At 43.4% G+C, this 23516-nt stretch overlaps 1 protein-coding gene across 2 annotated transcripts in view; it reads right to left on the bottom strand.

The window, feature by feature from the left end:
* The window catches only part of PRKAR1A (protein kinase cAMP-dependent type I regulatory subunit alpha), a 289055-nt gene that overhangs the window by 198349 nt on the left and 67190 nt on the right, over positions 1–23516 (bottom strand). For both annotated transcript variants that reach the window (XM_086930965.1, XM_086930964.1), the window contains one exon: positions 21361–21546. In XM_086930965.1, the coding sequence (XP_086787091.1) occupies positions 21361–21534 (174 nt within the window). In that variant the 5' untranslated portion in view covers positions 21535–21546. The remainder of the gene's footprint in view (positions 1–21360; positions 21547–23516) is intronic.

The raw sequence follows: 23516 nt of genomic DNA, 5'->3' as shown, positions 1-23516 counted from the left end.
GAAGAGGGGGGGGACAATTTTTTGTGTGTATTATTTATATATATTTGTTCATTTATATTTATTTTTAAATTAAGGAGTTATATGCCTGTTCAATTGGTAATATGTGTTTAATATGCAGCCTGTATAAACTATAATCTACTGCCCAGCCACTGAGTGTTATGGCTTTAGAATGGGTCAGATGGGTGATTATTTTGTATTACAATGGAATTTTAATAACACTTACTGCCCTTGACTGGGCATTGGAGCACTTTACGCCACGCAGCATGCTGCTGCGGGAAAACATTTTATGCATTTACTCCAGTTTCTATGTTGCACATTAAATTAATAGAAGTAAGGTGTGATCTTCGGTGGGTGGGGGTGTGTGAATACATGCAAATCGTTGGAGGAATTAAAAGAAGAGCTACAGGAGATTATATATTTTAAGGTTGCAGGGATATGACTTTTAAAGGAGAGGTTATGTTTTAAATGAGGTGTGGACAATTTGAAGAAAAACAATAATAAGGATTAACGTAAACATGCATGTGACTTCAAGTATGCTCTGCTCAAAGAGAAGGTGCGTGCAGAGAATGGACAAGTAAGGAGACATTTATTTGACATAGAGGAGAGGCAACAACTTTTAAGTCAGTCAATTTTCATGGGAATACAGAGTAAGCTGTTTTTGAGGGAAGCATGAAATCGGAGGATGCAAAACGGCTGAAGAAACAACGTTATTTGCATGTGAAATAGTGCTAAATAAGGTATTTTTGATAAGCATTGAAATCAGCTGAACGGTCTAGCCCCTAAACGGTTGCTGCTGGATCACAGCTTCAGCAAGGGCAGCTGATCTGCTCAGGGGTTGGAAGAGCAAAGTAATGGCTGGACACATATATACGGAACTATCAGGAGCTATAGGATGCGCTCTAAGGAAGCAGTTTCATCATGATAATATCAGAATGAGTTTATATTACAGGGCAAAACATGCAACATTAAAAAGGAGTTTCTGTGAATGCTGGAGTGGATGTTTTATGAAAGTCTCGAGCACAGCATTCATTAGAAAATAAATGGGGTGAGCACTGCCTCCCAGACAAAGGTAGGATGTTGCCCACATCCTTGTGGCTTGAAGGTGGAGACCACACACTAAAGTGAGACAAGACTCCACCTAGAAATTTAATGCGCGACTTTTCAGGAAGGGGTTCCCGATTACTTGCTTTTCCTGATCACTACAGTCTTGGTAGATGGAAAGTAAGAGTGAGGGTTTTGGATTGCACTTTTTATTCTTCAACGTGAGGAGGTTTCTGGGTATGCTGTCTCTTGAGCCTGGATCAGTACATTCAAATAATGCAAAGTTCAGGAACGTGAATGGTAGACAAAGCTGCGTTTAAAGAAAATGTGACAAAAACCCTGGTAGATGCCCCAGCTGCTATACAGATGAACGCATTTGTAAATTGGTGGAATGCTCCCCAATCCTGGAGTGCAACGGGTGCCGCACAGGAACCAACTTTCAAATTCAGAGCTGATGTGTGCACAAACCACCGAGCAGGGGCATGGCAAAACTCAGCATTTTCCAAAACAGCGAGCTTGAGCGATCAGTCCTATTGTATTGTAATTGCATTTATGTAGCACTTACTAGTCCTGACTAGGCTTCGAATTACTTTTTTGCGTGTCATAATTTTTGCAAGTAGCACGCTACTCCGGAAACCAAAAAGGCTTAGTGGTGAATTAGTACAGTGAAATATGAAATTTGAGCCGTAGATATGTTAGTCTGTTATTTGGATTGAGAAGGATAGTTGGAGGGTTAGAAGAATGAAAGCTTTGCATTTATATAGTTCATGCTACCCTAGGTGAGGTGTTGAAGTGCTTTGATAAATCATGCTTAAAATAGGACTAACATTAAATACCATTTAATCTATGAAGCTTCAGAATGAGCATTTCCTAAGCGACAGGAAGACACTAACAGCCTCTTCGTTAGTTTGGGTGTAATTCGCCGTGAGGGGTTGAAGGATGGCATCACTCACAGCCGGGTCTCAAGATGTCTACATACACGTCAGAAAGCACACATCACAAACATTAAGAAAGGCGTGCATACTCAGATCCAGAGATGTCATAATAAGTCCCAAAAGCAGAGATGTCAGAAGAGGAACACGCATCACAAGAGACATCGCAAAACACACAGAATTCACACGCAATTAACACGTCCGAAGAAAGATGCATGTGCACACACAAAACGCGCAGACAAATGTCACATGCAGCACACCCACATGTCACAAGATGTGCAGACACAAAAATGTCACAAGCAGCACACAACACACAGTCGGGCAGGAAGTTCGAATCGGTGGTGTCCTGATCGCTGAGGACACCCTGGGCCGTCTTAGCTTTCAGTGGCACTGTTCAGGCTGTCCCCTAATTCCAAACTGGAGGTCACCGGTAGGTCCGCTTCTGGGGCACCCAAGGAACGGGTCAGATAGATCGCAGCTCTAAGTTAAACCGACAATGAATTCCTGTTCAGAGCCCAGTTTAGAAAATCTACGGAAATTTAAAAGTGCCACTACTGGATAGACTGCAGTACATAATGTATTTTATATGTGTGGTTTGGCAACACCTGTCTGAGCAGGCATGCCATATACATGCATGCCAATGAAGTAAACTGTACGGTGAGCAGGAGGCAGGGGTTGCAGACATGAGGGCTACTTAATGGGTAAAAGTTACCTTCCGACCCACAGACCTAGCCATACCACTCAATATCTATGACCTATCCTACTTAAATCGCAATAATATACATGCTCCTGAGCTACAAGGTACCTATTCGGAGCACTGGATCTGTGATCGATGGCACACCATACATTCGCATTTCCTTAGTATGTTTTACTGGGCACTGCATCCAAGCTCAATGCTGAACTGATCCACGGCTCTGCGCTTGTCCTGCAATCAGAAGTAGTTTTCTGAAGCCTACATAAGCTTTACCTGTCCACAACAGAACCCATTATTAGTTGCTGCTATTACTGATCACAAGCTCTGTGCTATACCTAAAACATGCAGCTTCCCACCGAACAAACCAATCCTCTAATAATGCTGGCCCTTGGTCCAGCAAATTGATTCAGTAAGCAACACGCCCACCAGTGCCATTGGCTATGAACTGCAGGGATAAAATTAAAATCTTGGCAAACACTACAAAGCCCTTTATCCTTGTGAAATACTGCAAACCGTTAGAGCTACTTTATTTAATAGTACTCAGCTGCATAAAGAAGTTATTACTTCTTATGTATACAAACGCAAAGCTGAACTAGTTTATGATCCCACTGTTGTGCCAAACCTCAAAACTGCAACTAAGTTCTTCAGCTTGGCCTAATTTTTCGGAGATCTGGGCCGCAACTGCCTGTTGGGTACACGTGCTCAGTACTGGATCGGAATTTAGAGTTGTAACAAATCTATTGTGGGTGACCACACCGGACTAGATTTTACGGTTTGGCCCGCCTGACTGCACTGCATTGTCTGCACTCTTCAACACTTTACCAGTTTAGATATGTCCTGTTATCTCAGTGCTGTAAATGGCCTCGGTTCTGCACCTGGCCGTGCTCGATGTTCAAGCTAGGCTGCCCTTACACATTAGGATATTTACCAGTCGCCTTCCTAAACAAGATTACAGTGCAGAATAGACTTCCCACTGGTATCTGTGTCCCTCCGCTGCGGGCAGGAGCTGCCTGGTAGCTAGGACATCGGAGCCAGTTCATTCTCCTCTAGGGAACCGTATCAGCAGCAAGGCCAGGTAGTCATTCCCCTAGCCCGAGACTATTAGCGGTTTCAGGGGGACAGGGGAAGCCTAATCAGTTTGAGGATTGCATAGGCCAAATTGTTTTGAATTAAGATTATCCAGCCATTTTGAAGTACATCTTCTTCTTAGCCCTTATCCAAAAAAACACAGACAGGATCTCCATGTAGTTGTTACAAGCGGATGGCTCTCTGAAGGCAATTGTGAAGCTCGCTGCAGGCTATTCGGGCAGCTATACTCGGCCGAATACTGCTAGCCCAGATTGAGGTTATTCAAGCATGAGCAAGCCTACGGAAACTATACTAAAAAGCAGTAGCATAAGATTGGTAATATCCTTATTACAAAGAAAAATATCTCACTGATTCCGTTGAATGCAGAGAAGACTATTCTTTAAGTCAATGGGTGCTATCTATGCAAGACCCTTCAGTCTTTCAGATTTGAGCTCAAATTTAGGAATGGTCTATTTAATGGCAACCTGAACACAAGGTGTAGATTAGTCTCAAAGGCAGATCCTCCCCAAAGCCTGCACTCTGTAGTTACTTATTTACCCCAACCGCTGAATCCCCTGCAAATTGGGGGAAGGGGGGGGGGGGGGAGAGATATATAGGGGAGATAAAGGACAAACACTGGGCAGGAAAGAGATACATTTACCATATTTGCAGAAAGCTTCCTGGTGACCTTAACAGACCCCTTTACTCTTGATGCAACAGCCTGTGATATATCAAACAATGAGAGGGTTCAAATTCAATGGAAAAAAATGCCAAGTTCTAAATACTATCACGTGACCAAGTTCAAGAGCTACATCGTGCTTTGCACTTCAGTGGGTAAAAGAATCAATAATATACTTGAGGATACAGACAACACTGTCAAATTAATTCTGAAAACTACGACCCCTTCCCCCTCATCTACTCAATCCAAAAGATCTTGAGATGTGTTAGTGGAGGGTTTTCCTGGTTAGGTCGATTTGTGGCAATAAAGACGGCAATGATCCAGAGAATACTCACCTCTTTCAGACTATTTATCCTCTTACCTATTTCCACAAGAATAATTAAGAAATTTCCAAAAAGCTATTAATAATTTTATATGGGCAGGAAAAACCACGAGAAGAGCTGCACATACATTTAGAATGACCATTCCCTCCAGTCTTCCATCAAGCCGCCAGACTTGATCATGTTCAATTGGGGGCAGTTACAATAGGAGAAGCGACTGCACCAACACATTGGGCCCCCCTCAGGAAACATCCAAGCAAGCAGCCCTCCAAGAAAAGATGGAGGAACAGCAAGATCACGGCAGACCACGCAGCCTTCAAGTCCACTGTCAGCACACACCACATCCTCCTCAGAAAAACACAGAAAGCAGCCATCGAGGAACGTATAAACGCCAATGCACACAACAGCAAAGAAATCAAACCGTGGTCAAAGAATTTGCTAAACCCAGGACAGAGACAGCAGACCCCCCCGTCCCCCATGCCCCAGTCTCAAGACCTCTGTGGAGAGGCAGTGGACGGGCGTGCGCTGGACTGATCGCCCTACTTCACTTGGCAGCATCGCTTCCGTTGTCCTACGGCTCTGCCCCACCCTAGGAGCTCCCCTGGTGCCCTCTCTGACCGGATCAGGCCGGTGTTGTCCTTTGTCCTTGGAGGCCTGTCCTGGAGGCAGCAGCATGTTTTCTACAGGCCTTTTGTGTACACTTTGATTGACATGCTCCTAGGGCCTGACGCCCATTAGGGCTGTTTAGCCCAGCTCTCTCTCATCTGCTTGGGGTCTCTGCAAGATTTTGGGGTTCTGAGACATGTACATGTAAGGACACCTAGTCCGGCCCAGTGAGGGTTGGAGGGATGGCGGTGGTGGTGGCTTCTCTGAGAGTGTGTGTACTCTGTGCCATTTGTCTAGCGGCTGACTGGGCTCCCACAGGTCAAGGTGGGCCCTGCTGCAGAGTTCCAGTGATTTTGGTGTTCTGGTGGGTAGGTTAGAGTGTGGCTGATCGCTGTAAGCCTGCCTAAGAAGTCCTGGGCCCGTATATTGCAGCCCAGTATCTGCTGCTTTCTGCCCGTTGGGCATCTGCCGTCTGTGTTCTTCCAGGCAGTCACACTGATGCCCAGAGAAGAACACCATCCATCACCACCCCTTGTTTTTAAATAAAGAGAAGAACACACAGCAGCTCTTGTGCACGGATTTTTTGCCGGGCACGCTGTGTGACGTCCTCTGGTGGCAATGTTTTTATGTTATTTTAATTGCAATTCCATAGCACAAAGCAAATCCTCCCAGAGGGGATCCCTCTGCGCTTCTACAACCTACACAGGTCACAGTTCAAAGTAACATTAGAGGTTAAACAGCCCTTTTTTCAAAGATTTTTTAATGAAAATAAGTCCGGGCAAAAACATAGCTGCAGAGGTAACCGATTCCTATATTGAGGGGTTGGGAAAGAAAAGTAGCAGCCCCAATGGCAGGCTGGAATTGTATGGCTGCAGCTTGTTTTTGAAGTAGCATGAACCATTTCCATGCAAGGATTTAAAAAACAGACAGCGTAGTTTAAAAAGAGCACGCTTTTTTATGGGAAGCGTATAGATCAGATGGAGGAATAGAGCAGAAGATTGCAGACCAGACTGGCAGTGAACAACTTGGAGTTTGGAAAAGAGGCGTTCATTCATTGCGACGATTAAGGCGTTCCCGTAGTCTAGGCGACTCGCTATGAGTTTTAGTCTGCAAAGGGATCCATTGAAAGAATTTTCTGAGCATAGGCATTAGCCCAAAACATATTCCAGCGGTTGATTTTACATGCTCTTTCGTGGAGAGGTTGTTAATATATTAGTACACATAGGGTTTTTTTACTACTTTTTGGAGGATGGAATCAGCCCCAATTCAGTCAACCACTAATCATTTGACCAGGCGGCATGCGACTTACAAAAGAGTAGAACTTCCGTTTTACTGGAATTCACCATAGCATACATCCCCCTGGAGACAATCATGAAGGAGCACACCGGGATTTGGGTACCATGGACTCAATGCATGCAGCTACCTAGGACAGCTACTTATTTTATGTCCCTCTGCGCTGATGTGTGATTCCTCAACACACGACTTGACACTGCAAACAGCAGGGTAAAGGCCTTGGACGACTATCACCAACCCAGACGTTGGCAGTGAAATATGGCATCTCCATTAGAAGCTGATGGACTTGAAAGATCGCAGCTGTTTCAATAATGTCCGCCTCCATGGTGTACCATAGGGGCTGGAGGTGACGGACATGTCTGGATTCCTTCCCTCTCTGAACTCACAGGGCTCAACTTCAGCCCATCTCTGGAATTCCAAAGGGCGCACCCGATCAGACTCTGGGGTGACACATGCCAAAATGCCCTAGACCAATTATTGCACAATTTCTCTACTACCAACTGGCACAACAGATGATTGCGACGACCAAGCGTCAGAACGGCTCCTGCCTCCATAATGATGCGAGGATCTTTGTAACTGCAGATTTCTACCATGACACGTCCACTACTGCGTAAAGTGGACATCCAATGTGGCCAGCCACAATGGTTCCTACGCCAATTTCCCCGGAGCTATATGTAATCTTCATGGGACTCCATGGGTTGTTGCCTTACTGGAGGGTGCTGTAGCGCTGATTTCGACCCTTTCCCCACCCAATGGTTATCCCTTTCCTCATTGCGAGTGGCTTCCATTTCAGTGTGGCTGCTGCTCCCGGTTTGGTTGCACTTGTCCACCCTACCACATATATGCCCCACATCCACATCACTGAGACTCAAGAGTCTCTGCATTTTATCCCTTAATGTGAATGGTCTTACCCACTTCATTCAGTATAAGAAAATCCTCACGTATGTAGCGTCCCTCTTCCCTAACTATGCCCGCCTGCAAGAACACACCTGTTGCCTTCGGAATAGGACAAACTTTGGAGGGCCGGGTGAGGAAGGTAGTCAGTAGTAGCCTTCTGCCTGGCGCTAATGGGGAGGGCCATTCTGCCACACCTTCCCTGAAAAAGTGTAGAGTTACTGCGCCTTCGGCGAAAAAGTGCAGAGTTGTCAATCCTTTTCCGCAAGTCCCTTCCTTTTACTGTTTTGAAAACTTGGCCAGACCCTTAGGCCAGATCTTGATAATAGGCTCAGTGTATGCCCCCAATCAGGACCAAGTACCCTTCGTCTCCTCACTATCCCATCTCCTGACGGAGTTTGGTACCACCAGAGTGATCATTGGAGGGGGCTAGAATGTGGCACCAGACCTCTCTGGCCCTCTGGATAGTACCAATGATAAGGATAGGTGTAAAATAAGGATCCACAATTAGTAGGTAAAAGTAGAGGTTTATTCCAAGAAAAGATCTCATCCACAGGTGAACATCCAGCCAGCAATAAAGTAAGATGCAACTGCTTAGTGGTCAAATGATAACATTCCATCTGAGAATCCAGTGTCTCATGACATCAGCGCAGCTATGTCATGAGGCACAGACACACAGGACCAGGATGCCACACATCTCCCTTCTAATAACAACAAGACAATTATAAAAGAAAACAAAACAATGTTAAAACAATGATCACACAGTAACGTAGTCTTTTAAATATTTAGGAGAATGAGAAACCCTTGCAGACTTGCGAAGAAGTGAGGAGGACTCAACTCTAGGAGTTTGAGAATGACGACTGCAAGAAGCTTCCACAAAATCATTTCTAACCACCACCACCCTGTTTAAATTCCAAACACGATGATCAGCAGTTTTGATGGCGTTCTTGAAAACTTTGATGACACGAATAGGCTTCTTAAAGGTAGCAGAAAGAGCCTTATTGTTTTTGCAGGGATTCTTAATAAGTACCCAATCTCCCACTTTAACAGGTGTGACCTTAACAGAGTGTCTCTTATCAAACATCCTTTTTCTAGACTCAATTCTAGAAAGTTCACGCAACATCCACTCATCAGAGTCATCACGAGGAGGTGGTTGCAAGTCATTGACCCATGCCGGTACCACAAGGGTATTTGGAGTGCGTGATCTAAAAAGTTCAAAAGGAGTCTTTCCAGTAACGGCATGGGGAGATAACCTGTAAACCTTAACCTTCTTAAAGACATCTGTTCTCCAATCTGTACCAGCAGACTTAGCCATTCTAATAGTCTCTTTAAGGACACGGTTAAATCTCTCAACCATACCGTTGGTTTCTGGGTGGTAAAGGGAGGACCTTTTGTGTTTAATTCCTTGCTCTAACAGAAAATTCTCCATCTCTTTAGAGACTAATTGGGGACCATTATCTGTGAGGATGGCGTTAGGGATGCCCTCTCTAGCAAAAAGTTTAGTTAAAAAATCCACTACATGCCTAGTCTCGATACCACGAGTTATGGCAATTTCTGGCCATCTAGAAAAGAAATCAACCAGAACAAGAACATACCACTCACAACCTGCTGAAGTAATAGGCCCCAAAATATCCAAACCCACTTCTTTCCAGGGCGCATCCGGTCTGTCTCTAATCACCATGGGTTGGACTTTAGGTTTTACTACCTTCTCACTAAGAGCACAGTCAATGCAATCCCTAACTTTGCGCTCTACTTCCAAATCCATATTTGGCCACCAATATGAGCTCCTTAAAATCTCCTTAGTCTTAGAGATTCCTAAATGACCGATATGTGCTAAAGACATAAGCTCATCCCGAAGAGCTAGGGGTGGAACCAATCTAGTTCCTCTGAAAAGTAAGCCATCTTGTTCAGAAAGCTGATCCTTGACATGCCAAAATTTCTCAAGACCTTCATTACATTCAGGTTTAATCTTCCATCCTGTCATTAGGAGTTTAAGTACCTCTACCAGAGTCGAATCTTCCTGAACCATCTTCAACCACCTCTCTTTATCAACGACAGCCTCTTCCACAACACAAACCATCTCATCATCAACATCACAATCTTCCTCATCCTCAACCTCAGAACTGGGAACAAGGCGAGACAAAGCATCAGCCACTTTGTTTTCTACTCCAGGTAGATACTTTACACTAAAATCATAATCCTGTAAACCAACAACCCATTTTGTGATCCTACCAGACACCGCATCTATACCTTTTTTCTTTAAAATTTCACAAAGCGGCTTGTGATCTGTCCTGACCTCAAAATTGGTTCCCCACAATAAGTTTTTAAGCTTCTTGACTGACCAGTAAACAGCAAGAGCCTCACGCTCAATCACTGAGTATCGAGTTTCAGCTCCCTTCAAACTCCTTGACAAGAAAAGAATGACCCTCTCAATGCCTTCAAATTTCTGTACAAGCACCGCACCTAAACCTTTCAGGCTTGCATCAGTAATCAAAATAGATTTCTCAGAAGGATCAAAACTGCTCAATTTCGGAGCAGAGGCTAGCCTTTCCTTGATGACCTCAAACTCACGCTGACATTTCTCCCCCCAAATGAAGTCTACACCCTTCTTCAACAAATACCTCATATTGGTACACAAAGAGGCAAAGTCTTTTACAAATTTGTTATAATACTCAGCAAGTCCCAAAAAACTCATCAACTCTTCCTTGTTCTGCGGGGGAGACATCTTAGAAATTGTAGAGATCAGATTTTCCTTAGGCAAAATTCCTCCTTCTGTAATAGTGTGACCTAGATAATCAATGGAAGTTTTTCTAAATTTACACTTCTCAATCTTAACAGTCAAACCTGCATCACACAACCTTCCTAGAACCGCAAATAGCCTAAGATCATGTTGAGGATCATCTATGCCAAACACAAGAATGTCGTCCTGATAGACTCTAACACCATGTAAACCTTTTAAGACCTTTTCTAATGCCCTCTGAAAAACCGATGCGGCTGACACTAAACCAAATGGTAGTCTAACGAACCTAAAAGTGCCATATGGTGTCACAAAAGAGGTTAAGTCTTTCGAATCCTCTTCTAACCTAATCTGATGGTACGCGGACCTTAGATCAATGGTGCTGAAAATTCTAGCACCTTTAAGAAGCATAAGCATGTCCGCAATCTTGGGTAGAGGATAGTGATCAGTAACCACACACTTGTTGAGTTCTCTTAAATCAACACAGAGACGGAGAGAGTTGTCCGATTTCTTGGCTGCGACAATCGGGGCGACCCACTCCGTTCCCTCTACTGTCTCTATAATGCCTCCCTTGACCAGCTTATCAAGTTCATCTTTAACTTGTTCTCTGACCGCTACAGGTACATTACGCACTTTGCAGCAGACAGGTACAGCATCCTTCTTCAAGATGATACGATGACAATAGTCATTAAGGCATCCTAAATTTTCCGAAAAAACTTTAGGGAATTTGGCTTTCAGTTCACTAGTGAAATCATGAGAAACTAATGAAACAATTTGAGGTGTGCAGGGAAAGGGTTGTTTTAGGAGAATAGGGGGTGTTGAATTCGGATCAAGCATAACACCCAAATCCTTGAGAGCAAACCAGCTTATTATGCTATCTCCTTTTTGAGAAACATAAATTTTTGCCTTGGCCAACCTATTCTTATAATTAATCATACCTTCAAAAACTCCAAGTAGTTTAATGGGTTGGCCAGCATAACCAAATGGTCTTATATCGGGGCGTGAGAGCTCAAGTTTATGTCCCAACTTACTCAAGAAAAAATCTTTTGCCACAATAGTAATCTTTGCCCCAGAATCGAACAAAACTTTGGTAGGATAACCTTCTACCAAAATTTCATCACAAGGGGAATTCTTTGCTTCCTCAGCACTCACAGTTTGAATATAAATTTGCCCACAATCTAGGTGTTCATCTAGATTATCATCATTTTCAAAATCATAAAATATTTCATTCACTCTACCTCTATAGTTTCCCCCTTTACAACATGAGGTGAAGTGTCCTTTCTTTTTGCACTTACTACAATAAGCTTTCCAACCTGGACATTGTCTATCAGTGGCAAAATGCCCTATTTTACCACATCTGTAACACTTCACTTGAGAGAAATCCAAACTGTTCTCCTTTCTTTTATAAGGAATTTTGTTCGAAACATTTTCATTTCTAGAGTCTTTTTGCTGATTTTCACTTGTTCTAGTAGTAGATTTCACAACATTCACAGTCTCTTTCGTAGTTTTGTTGTCACCATTCTTTTTGATGACTTCTACACACTTAATAGAATGTTCTATCCTCTTAGCAATAGTAAGAACCTCCTCTAAAGAAGGTTCATCCTTTTGCCACAATTCCTCTCTCACCTTTTCAATATAACACCCAAGCATGAACTGATCTCTAATATGTTCATCAAGACTTGCCCCAAACTTACATGAGGACGCAAGTTTCCTTAACGCTGTAATATAGTTCTCAATCGTTTCTTCTTCCATTTGTGTTCTCCGACCAAAATGATATCTTTCTAAAATTGTACTGACTCTAGGAAGATAATGCTCATCCAGTTTTGCAATACATATTTCATATTCATTTAAACTACCGTCATCAATGTCGGGTAAATGATCGAATACCTCTTGTCCTTCTGCCCCCAAACAGTGTAAAAGTAGAGCTGTCTTCCTTTCAGCACTCAAACTAGATCCACACACCCTTGCATACCTTTCGAACACTTTACGCCATTTTTTCCATCTAATAGGTGGATCCCCAGGTGAAGACAAGAAGAAAGGGGGAGCAGTGACATTTTGCATTTTGTTGTTGAATAAAGAAAAATTAGAGCACAAAATGAAAATAAGAAAAGAAATATCTACTATGTGTGCGTGTCACAGAAGTGGGACACACAAAATCAGCTCCAAGTGAGTGTATAAAATAACAATGTGTGTGTGTGTCACAGAAGCAGGACACACTATAATGTGTGTGTGTCACAGAAGCAGGACACACTACAATGTGTGTGTGTCACAGAAGCAGGACACACTATAATGTGTGTGTGTCACAGAAGCAGGACACACTACAATGTGTGTGTGTCACAGTGGCAGACCACACAACAGGGCTTTCCAGTGAGTGTGTCAAATATTAGAAAAGGAAAGAAAACAGTACCTTAATATTGTTGATATTGAACGTGGCAAATATTGTAGATAATAAGAGAGTTCAGGGTAAAATAGAAGAATAGCGATGACTAGCGGTGTTCATAACGCGATTACCGCGTAACGCGTATATTGTGAACTGGAAACCGAAAAGTTCCCCAATCAAAGATGGCGCCCACGTCTGCGTGACTCCCAGGGTGCCTTGCGGCACGTTTGCGTGTCTCCCGGCAGGCTTTGTGAAGAGTCGAGAAGCGAGGTGAAGCAAGATGCCCACGTTCCAAAGCTTCCAGATTCTGGCAATGGCGCTTTCCTGGCAAAGGCAGCTCGCGAGAACACTCGCTCGTGAAGGCGCTTGCAAAGACGTTGGCAGGTAGGAGAGTATTTCAAAAAATGCAGGTTGTAGAGATCGAGCGCGCTATGTAAAATACGCGCAAAAGTGTCTGAATTAGTAATTAAGAAGTCAATAAAGTTAACACCGCTAAGTTACACCATCCGAACTATGCAGGAAGAAAACAAAGTGGTTTGTTTTCTTGTTAAAATTTAAGTTGGAATCTTCTTACCCTGAAAACGGAGGTAGAAGTCTCTTTCTCTTTTGAAGTCCAGTGCAAAGTTATTCAATTATGTTCCATGTTGAGAGTTGAATGCCACCAGGGTATCTCGGGTTGTTCCAAGTATCCAGGAATTTTCAAAGGAACAAATCCTTTTTAAAGGAACAAATGTTTTTTTTTTTTAAAAAAAAAATCTTGAGATAGGTGTTGAGATCTTATCTTCTTCTTCCCATCCTGCGTCGCCAAATGTAAAATAAGGATCCACAATTAGTAGGTAAAAGTAGAGGTTTATTCCAAGAAAAGATCTCATCCACAGGTGAACATCCAGCCAGCAATAAAGTAAGATGCAACTGCTTAGTGGTCAAATGATAACATTCCATCTGAGAATCCAGTGTCTCATGACATCAGCGCAGCTATGTCATGAGGCACAGACACACAGGACCAGGATGCCACAATAGGGCAGTACTGAGGGACACAATGGGCGATCATGGGCAGCTTGAGCCCTGGCGTCTGACACCTTCGGAACAATGAATACACCTTATGTGTGCATGGGACTTGTTCTCGGATTCATTTCTCCCTTTTCTCCCAATCTTCCCTGCCCTTGCTACGCAACTGCACTATACCGATGGGGGAATCTCGGGCCATGCTCCTGTCATTCTGGAGCTTGACCATGGCCATATCTACCCTCCCTGTAAGCGCTGGAGGTTAAACCTTTCCTAATTATCAGACACCAAGCGACTGTTGAGGGAGCACTTCTACAGCTATCTCATTGAGAATGAATCTTAAAAATCCACTGCACAGAGTCTTTGGATGGCAAGAAAGGCTACTCTGAGCGGAACTCTGACGCCAAACTCAGCGCTTCGCAAACATGTGGCCCGTGAAGTTCAGGCTAAGTTAAAAGGGGACATTCGGTCCTGCTCGGGGACTTACACGAGGCGTCCCACCCCGGATCTCCTCAGCCGCTTGGAGCTCCCAAATGTGAGTTGAATGCTCTTTTTATCCCCCAGTCAGAGTATACTGGCTGGCAGGTTTCTGGACACGCAGCTATGTCAGTGGGAGGTTAGTTGCGACATTTAGATTATCCGTAGGGAGGCAAGGGAACTGCAGAGGCACCCAGTGGAGATCACGGAAGCATTTGTCAGTTTCCTCAGTGTGGAGCATCTCTCAGAAGCTCCTGCAGATCAAACCTTGAAGAAGGACTTTTTCCAGAACATCCACTTGCCCACTTTGTTGGAGGCCAGCCAGCAGGTCCTGGAGGGTGAGATTATGGAGGACAAGGTATTGGATACCATTAGGACCATGTTCAATAATAAGGCCCTGGGGAAGATGGATTCTCAATAGAGTTTTATAAGAACAATAAAGACCCTGTGATCCCCCTACTCTATAAACTCTTTAAAAGAGTTGGAAGGCCCCACCACCCTGCTCCCAGAGTACAACAAAAAGCTCATTAGTCTCATCTTAAAGCCCAACAAAAACTCTACTTGCTGTTCAAGCTACCATCCCATTTCACATCTCAATGTGGATGCGAAGGTGCTGGCGAAGGTTCTGGCGACTCATCTTAAGCAGGCCATCGCAAACCTTATCGATGACTCCCAAGTGGGCTACATGCCCAGCCTCTCTTCCTGCAACCACATGTGCCTTTAGTCTAACGTCCTTTGGTGGGTCCATGTCAATAGCGATGTTAAACTCCTCCTGTCTTTAGACGCCAAGAAGGCTTTAGATAGAGTGGAATGGGGCACACTGCCCAGGACAGGGCTGGGCCCCAGCTTTTTGGCCAAGGTCAAATGGCTTTTCACATCCTCCATAGCACAGGTTGACTGGGGCGGCCACTTATCTTGCACCTTCCCCATACAGTAGGGTGCGAGACAAGGGTACCCTCCATCCCCTCACCCGTTTTCATTAGCACTGGAACCATTGACAGCCACCAGTCTGCCCTTTTCCGGGGAACAATCACCCCTGCAGGTGCATGCAAGATCCTACTTTATGATGACATTTTGTTGCCTTTGAGTGACCCCGCAGCTTCTGTTCTGCATCTTATCTCCTTGATTAATGATTTTTAAGACCTTCTCAGGGTACAAGATCAAGTAGACCAACAGTGAGGCGCTTCCACTGATACATTGTGACCCCGGGCCCTCTCAAGCTGCCTATGGCTTTACCTGGAAAACAAAGGGTTTGACGTATTTGGGCTTATTGATCAACAGGGGTCTCTGTACTATGGTGCAGGGTAACATTCAGTCTACATGGAGAAGGACTATGCTCTGTGGTCTGCTCTGCAGGTTTCCGGTGGGGGAAGAGTCCAAATGGTGAAGTTGGTCGCAGCTCCATAATTCAACTACGTTTTTCTGCATGCTTCCACTCCAGATCTCGGCTTCACTGCTCTGCACCATTAACAGGTGCATCAAGTTGTTTGTCTGGGCGTTTGCACACAGATACTAGGGCTGGGGAATTGGTCTGCTGTCTATGCCATGTACTAACTAGTTTTGAAAAAAGGAGGAGCAATTTGCCAACAAGGGATTTTGTTTATCTAGAGTATTTTACAATTGCTTTATATACAATGTTTTTTGAAGGTCACACCCTTAAAAGTGGTGGACAGCAGATTTAGTCAAGACAATAAATGGAAACATTTCATATAATGGCAACTATTAGTTGGTAATGTAACAAATCATAAACAGGGCGAGAGAATATATTTCAAAAAGTCATATTTAATATATGTTCTATAATCTTGATCAGGGAAAGCAAGAAAAAGCAGCAACTAAACATGGTTTGTAAGGGGACGTCTATTAACCTATACAATACACTATGTTAACATCTTCTCAAAGCAATTTCAAACAATCAATGTTAGACCGAAACGTCGACTACATCATCTTTCTCTTTATGTCGAGGAAATGAAACCATCAGACCATCTTCAGGACAAGAAGTTGACTGAACCCCCAAATGAAAAAGTCTTGTAATAGACTGGGACCTGTGACTTCAGTTAAACAGGTATATGGTTTCTGAATTTTGACGAAAAGAAAAAGCAAACGTCTGTCTCTTCAATTTAACAGGTATAAAGGATTTGTAGCGAAACTCTTGTCGATGCTCTTCCTAGAACGGAAGATGTTTTGAATACAGTTTTAACGTCAGCGTGCACAAGGTTCGAAGGACTTAATCGTTCTTTCGTCAGCAATGAACGCTCCAATTTGCCGAAGTAAACCGCTGGAGACGGACGTTTGCTTTTTCTTTTCCCTGATCAAGATTATAGAACATATATTAAATATATGACTTTTTGAAATATATTCTCTCGCCCAGTTTATGATTTGCTACATTACCAACTAATAGTGGTCATTATATGAAATGTTTTCATTTATGGTCTTGACTAAATCTGCTGTCCGCCACTTTTAAGGGTGTGACCTTCAAAAAATATTGTATATATAGAGCAATTGTAAAATACTCTAGATAAACAAAATCCCTTGCAGGCAAATTGCTCCTTTTTTCAAAACTTTATCGCCCAAGCCTGCAAGGATATATTGGGTTCCCACTCTTTCTTTAACATGTACTAACTAGGGCACCATCTTTCTCAGATCCCCATGGATACTCTCCTCCAGTGGCCTTCCAGGGAACGAACCGCAGCACAAGCCCACGAGGGTTTGGGGCTCCTGTACAATGCACAGGTGGAAAAGTCCCCCTCACTGCCCTCTTCCTCTCTCACCCCCCACCCCGCCCCTTTGTTTTTTGGTTTTTTTTTTTAGGCATTATGAGATTAATTGATTTGCCCAGAATCACAACATGTGGAGCCTTTGAAGACTCAAACCTGCAACACATCTGCAATTATTTTTCAATGTAACTGAAAAGCATGAGGGGAAGGCACTTGCCGCTTCGCCTTGCTTGAGTGAGCAGGGAAGTGGCAAACGAAAGGGTCTTTTAAAACCACAAAAGTGAATCCCATACAGTGTGCACAGTTTGCAGTAATCCAAATGTTAAGCACTCACCTGCTCACAATCCCTCATTATGTTTCCCTTCACACAAAAGTCTTTACATGCCTGCACATGCCCAATCCTGTATATACTTCGCACACGTTCCTGTACTTTATCAAATAGAGGTACGCAAGCCTTTTCTCCCTCTCACACTTCCACCGCCAAATAGACACACATTCTACTAGGACAGATTTGATGCAACATTGTTTCTAACAAGGACGCTTACTGTATACTAGGATGGGGCACTACTGCAAACTAAGTCGAAAGAATACAAAGCCACAAGCAACAGCATGAGATCGCGTGCCATTTACCGAACGCAAAGCTACACTTATGAACAGCTTTAACTGCTGAGCTACCCTACTGAGATTGTACACTGCCATCTGCCTTTTAAATTAACTCTACCTCAGCTTCACGAGTCGTTCCGAGCTTCTGGCGTGTGTCATCTTTCCGGGTTCACAGACAAATCGATTATAGGAAGGCAGTGTTAAAGAACGGTTGAACTGGTAAATGATAACTTTAGGAAATATTGTAAACACTACTAAAAGGTCAAGTTTCATCTTGTTAACAGTCACGCCTCCCTTTTCCTGTGTATTTTATTGAATGGAATGGTTTGCCTGGCTGCTTCTGCTCACAATGCTTTCACGATGCCTTTGAGTTCACACTGACCTTGTAGGTTAATGTTTCACTAGGCGAGCTACTGGCCGTTGACTCCAATTGCTGTGGGCACCACCTAGTCTTTAATCAATCAGAGGTAGGTAAAACAAGAACGAACACACAGAATGAGCTATCACCTCCAACTTACAAAATGTGCCGTGCAGTAATACAGATTTAAAGTCACTCCTATTGCCACATCCTCTCATATTCAGTCTGACTTTTTAAACAATGAGCACCTTTTATTCTGGGTTACCTAGTTTCGCTGTTCCCACGTGCGAGACTAGTAGTCACTATGTAGCAAGTGTTATTGGCTGATAGATCACGAATGTCTTAGAAGCCTTGTTTGGGTCATATGCTCAGAAGTTCTAAATTCCTTTCTTGTTCGTCCAAACAGTTACATGTTCAGTGTCCTTCGTATAGTCGGAGAGCATGCTCTCCTCCTCCTCCATGGTTCATCACTCTCCGCCCCCTAAGTAAAGCCGCCTGTTGTGGTTGCCTTTGTTGTCCCATAAACAAAAGGTGAGCCACAGCCGTACAAGTGAAAGGCTCGGCCAGCTGCACACTGGTTGAATTACCATGTCCAAATCAGGCTGGAAAATGCAGAAAAGGGGTTACAGATTGCAACAAAAGAGGTTAACTGAAGGGGGGGGGGGGGGGGGGGGGGGGGGAATGTATCCATCTAAGTGACAGGTCATACCATACAAGGACAGGTTATACCATACTATACTATGACAGCCCATATCATACCATACAGAGACAGATTATAAAATAATATACCATGAAAGTCCATATAATAATATACAACAGCCCACACCATACTATACCATACCATACCATGACAGGCCCAAGCTATACCACACCGTACCATACCATACAATGACAGCCCATATAATACTATATAAGGAGTCCATACCAGACTGTGCAACGGCAGCCCATACCATGCTATACAAACACAGCCCTTACCACACTAAACAAAGCCAAGCCATCCCATACCCTGCCATATTATATGACAGACCATTCCATGTATCACATTGACAGGCCATACCATACAATGAAAGGCCTTACCATACTATAGAACAAACAACACAATTCCATACTATAAAAACCATTCAGTGACAGGCCATACCATACCATACTATACTGTAACATACAATACAAACAAATGACAGACCATACCATACTATATAAATCACAGTCCAAATCAAACCGTACCATGACAGGCCATACCATACAAATGACAAGTTATACCATACTACACTATACAATGTCAGGCCAAACTACCATATTAATGCCTGGCACGAACGAGTGGGTGGGAATGACTGTTTTCCGGGGCTAACCCTTTCCACTTTGGGCATTTTTAAGATCGCCAAAGCCTTCAGCCTCACTAAACTTGGGCTCAGAAGCCTGTGTAGGGGTGTGGGAGGGTACTATGGGAATCCCAAGTAATATCTAGGGGGGTGGTGGGGACAAAATAAAAAAAACACAGACGTAACCACTGAATTGGAATTTTAATAACTACTAAAACTAGTTTCATTATTTTCCTAGCTACTCCCACTTGCATCCAGTGCTTTCCTCTGGAACAGTCAACCCTGCTACAGTGAAAATACCTTTGTAAACGTACAGGTATTTAATATTAGCCTTTACATGTCCTACTGTTAAATACCATGCACTGTGTCTTAATGAGCAGTAAGACTTACTAAGGGGTGGTTTATAAACATTTAAAAAGGAGGATTCCAGGCCAGTCAAAGGTTGAATTTGATGTTTAAACCTACACAGCATGATACTCGTAGCAGGCCAAACCAAACACAAGGAAATGATGTGCGGCTCACTGAAACTTTTCAGACACTCACTCCCAGTCGCAGATCTGGGTTTAATCCATCATCGCTCTTTAGCTTACTGCGCCACCCAAGTTCAGACCCAGCCATATGCAAATCAGTCTTGACCTTGTTCCTCATGGGAACATTCCAGCCTGAACTGCAAAGCCAGGTCTTCCCTGGACCGGAAACAAGCATCCTAGGACCGGTTTCAGGGTTTCACCATTCATCAGCCAGGCTAGCTTGATTCCAGTGGCAAAGTGAGCAAGGGACCCACATCTGGGAATGCCCGGCCAACTTAGAGCAAACAAACTCATAGCAGGCCATCAGTTATGTTTGCACAGTCGCTGCAGTGGGTGGGTGGCCCAACGAGTCCTGAAGCTCATTGGTGGCATTTAACTTACTGGCCCAGGGTATACTTCAAGCACTATATACTAGGAACTCATGGGTAAGTATGCCAATTAAGGTTAAAAGCAGGAGCGCAAGCACTTCACACAGGTAAAAGCACACAGAGTTCTATAGACCGCAAAAATAGGGTGGGTCAAAATAAAAAAGTGTGACCCTACAGAGACCGACATATTTCAACAGATGGAAAATTATCTTATTGCTCTGCCGCAGAGGGGAGGAGTTGTGAAGGAGGTGTGATTCCTGGGCTGGAGTACAACCACACTAACCAGTCTAAGAGACCTATGTCTGCTCGCCCTCACTACCACAGAGTGAAGTACGCACCGGGTTGTACTTGGCCCAGTTTTAAGAGATATAGTAAGAAAGGCCATGGGCCAGCTATGGTTAAGGGCCTCAACCGCAGGGCCTGACTGGGAACCAAAACCGGCCCTGGCAAAGTGGTCGGCCAGCCCCCTGGAGGTTTGGGGGTGCAGCCGAGCTGTTTGCCAGGGCAGGTTTCGGCTGATATGCTTACAGGGGGGCGATATTGCAAGTCTGCTGCAAAAACGGCCATGTAACAAAAACGGCCCCAGAGAGGCCCAAAACCAGCACCCACCCTGGCGGCCCACCGGAGAAATGCCTGGTGCCCGCTACAGCCAGTCCAGCCCTCATCAACCGCTCAAGAGCATATGTAATACACTGGAGCTCGGGACTCCTTTAAACACGACTAAAGTACTCAAAGTCTCTTCACACATCTGATGCCAAATTCAATTTCTGTCAACATCGTATTTATCCTAAATAAACATGAAAAATTACCGTCTGACAGATAAGACTTCAGAAATGTGATAAATTAAACGTGTAGCTTACAGAGAGAAATAATAGAACTATATCGCCTCATAAGAAACAGGATCAATACATACTTAAGACCTACCATGATGAACGGAGTAAACAAAATGGTCGATGTAAATAAACCCCAAAGAATCACATGCATTCAGGCGGAAAGCATCCTCTCTGATCCACAGACAACTATGATCAAAAGCATTCTCTCTGATCCACAGACAACTATGATCAATCACCTTACAGATTTGGCAGTGCGTTTCGGCATGAAATAGTCCTCGTTTGAACTCAGCAGCTCTGACTGTTACAGCACGTTATGGAGTCCGGTCAATATGTTCTACATCATTTGTATGAATGAGGTAATGTGTAGCAACAAACAATCCAACCATCACAGAGCACAGTATAAAGTGTTAACATAAGCTACGAAACTTAGTATTTAAAAAAAACATTCAATTTGAAAGAACTCCTCATTTCTGATACAATGAATTTAAGGCACGAGGCGCTTTATTTACCTTTTCCAGTCTTTCAAAATGCTCCTTCAGAAAAGCCATGGGTTTGTCAGGCCTGGAGGTGCACAACTGCACAATGCAGTCCTTGAGAAGCTGCTGGATGTTGTGTTTCTGCACATAGAGCTCACATTCTCGGAGGCTGCGTTCCTCATCGCTGCTGGTGCTGCCAGAGGCCATGGCTGCGGTTACCTACAACAAAGAACACATTATCACCGTTATGTACAATACAGCAACCACAAAATACGTGAAGATGTGCTTGGTTCTCCGAAAGGAGAATAAATGATGCAAGTCATCTGTTTACTGTAATATTTGCAATGGCAACTTAAAGCGCTAAGAAACACACAACATTTTTACAACAGTTTCCACTACCAAATATAATCTCATTGATCTAAAAATGATACATGTAATTTACAACTGAGTTTACAGTGTACCCAAGCAACTGAGGCAAGAGCGCAATGAACGGGTAAGCGCTTGTATCAAATGATAAGTAAAAAATGTAATGTCATGACAAGTGCTGCTCAGCCGGTATACAGCAAAGGCAGGTGGCACCAGCGAGGTTCTGATTTACAAGTAGTTAATATGAAGAGACAATCCTAGCGTGGCTGAAGAGCTGCAGCAAGCAGACTCGTGGTGCCCACAATGTTTCCGCCAATCAAGTTTCAGAGGAAGAGGCCAAGCTGGACTGAGTGCCAATCATCATCGTTGGCCCTAGAGATGGATTGAGGCATGAATGTGGCCATGCTACTGGACCAGACTACCTTTCAGATTAGCCGCATATAACCAGCAGTGCCCACAGCAAAGCCCGAGGTATGCAGAAAGCACATTCTTAAAAACATTTGCTGGACAGTTGCTTAATTTGTTGCGGGAATAATCTAAGCCCTTGCTATGTTCCAAGAAATGTTCCAAAATGTATTTGTCAAACATGACATTTGTGACACTGCACTACCGGGGTTCAGAGACTATTGTAGTTCACTGCATGAGGATGAGGATATTTGGTGCAGCTTGCATAGGTGGTATCTCTGTTCATATCTGGAAGAGAAAAAACTTAGGGCAAAGTAGGTAATGAGTACTCACAAATGGGTACAACTGAGACATGGGTAGCTTTCTTGAATGTTGTGGATGACCTTGTATTCGGAAACATCTTTTTGAGCCACTGACAGGCACTGCAAGAAACTCGCACTGCCTTGAGACCCTTAACATCAGAGTTTTAAATTATGGCTGTTCAAGTATGCACTGCACAAGAGTAATATGCGGAAGGGGAAAAAAAACATTATCGCGGGAATTGCTAACATTCTAATGGAGTGAAAGATTCAAGAAAACGTGAAATTTAAAACAGGAACTACATCACAGACATGGATCACCTCAACATTTATTGTTCAGAAATAGTCCTTTTTCCCGCAGCAAAGTTAAGGGCGTGAATATTGGGCTCGATTAAGACCCATTTTAATGTTAGTTAAAAAAATACTAATGGTTATGACACTGGGAAAAATCCGACCCTTTTAAAGCAATGCTAATAAGATATATTAAACAATACAAATGGCAGATAAGCACGTTAAATATAAGTACATTAGAGTTGCTTGCTCACTTACAACTAGAACTACATTTCCTGCTAGACATGTATTTGTAAAGCAGGTAGGTCTGCCACTGGCAAGCTAGTGCCACGGTTATTTTTATTTTACTTTATTGCAAGTATGTGCAACAAAAATAAAAGAAAAACAAGCATTGGCATAGCCAATAGGTCTCGCCTTTGTGACCTTATAAGTGTATAGCCATGCAACAGTCTTTGTTGTTGCACCTAGGATATTGTGCTGGATAACTAAACACTTATAAGGTCCCAAAGGCGAGACCTATTGGCTATGCCACTGCTTGTTGTTATCTTAGATATGACCAAGAAAGTATTATGTACAACTGAACGAACATAAAGTATTAACAATAAATAATGTCTTGAGTTTTTTTTGTCCTTTCAATGCTGGCAACTTGTATCTGCCTGTCCCAATGGTTGCTTGTTATGGTTAAATTTGACCAAAAACGTTATGACAGTAACACTCAACAGGATTTCAAGGGCACTGTACACAAGATTTGGGGACTCGCCGCTACTACTTTAAACAATGTAGAGACTCTTAGAAGAAATGTAAAATAAATTCTCTTTCAAAGCTTAT

The sequence above is a fragment of the Lissotriton vulgaris genome, chromosome 7 (genome assembly GCF_964263255.1).
Source record: "Lissotriton vulgaris chromosome 7, aLisVul1.2, whole genome shotgun sequence".
In the NCBI taxonomy this organism is placed as follows: Eukaryota; Metazoa; Chordata; class Amphibia; order Caudata; family Salamandridae; genus Lissotriton; species Lissotriton vulgaris.
This window is presented reverse-complemented; position numbering and strand designations above follow the sequence as displayed.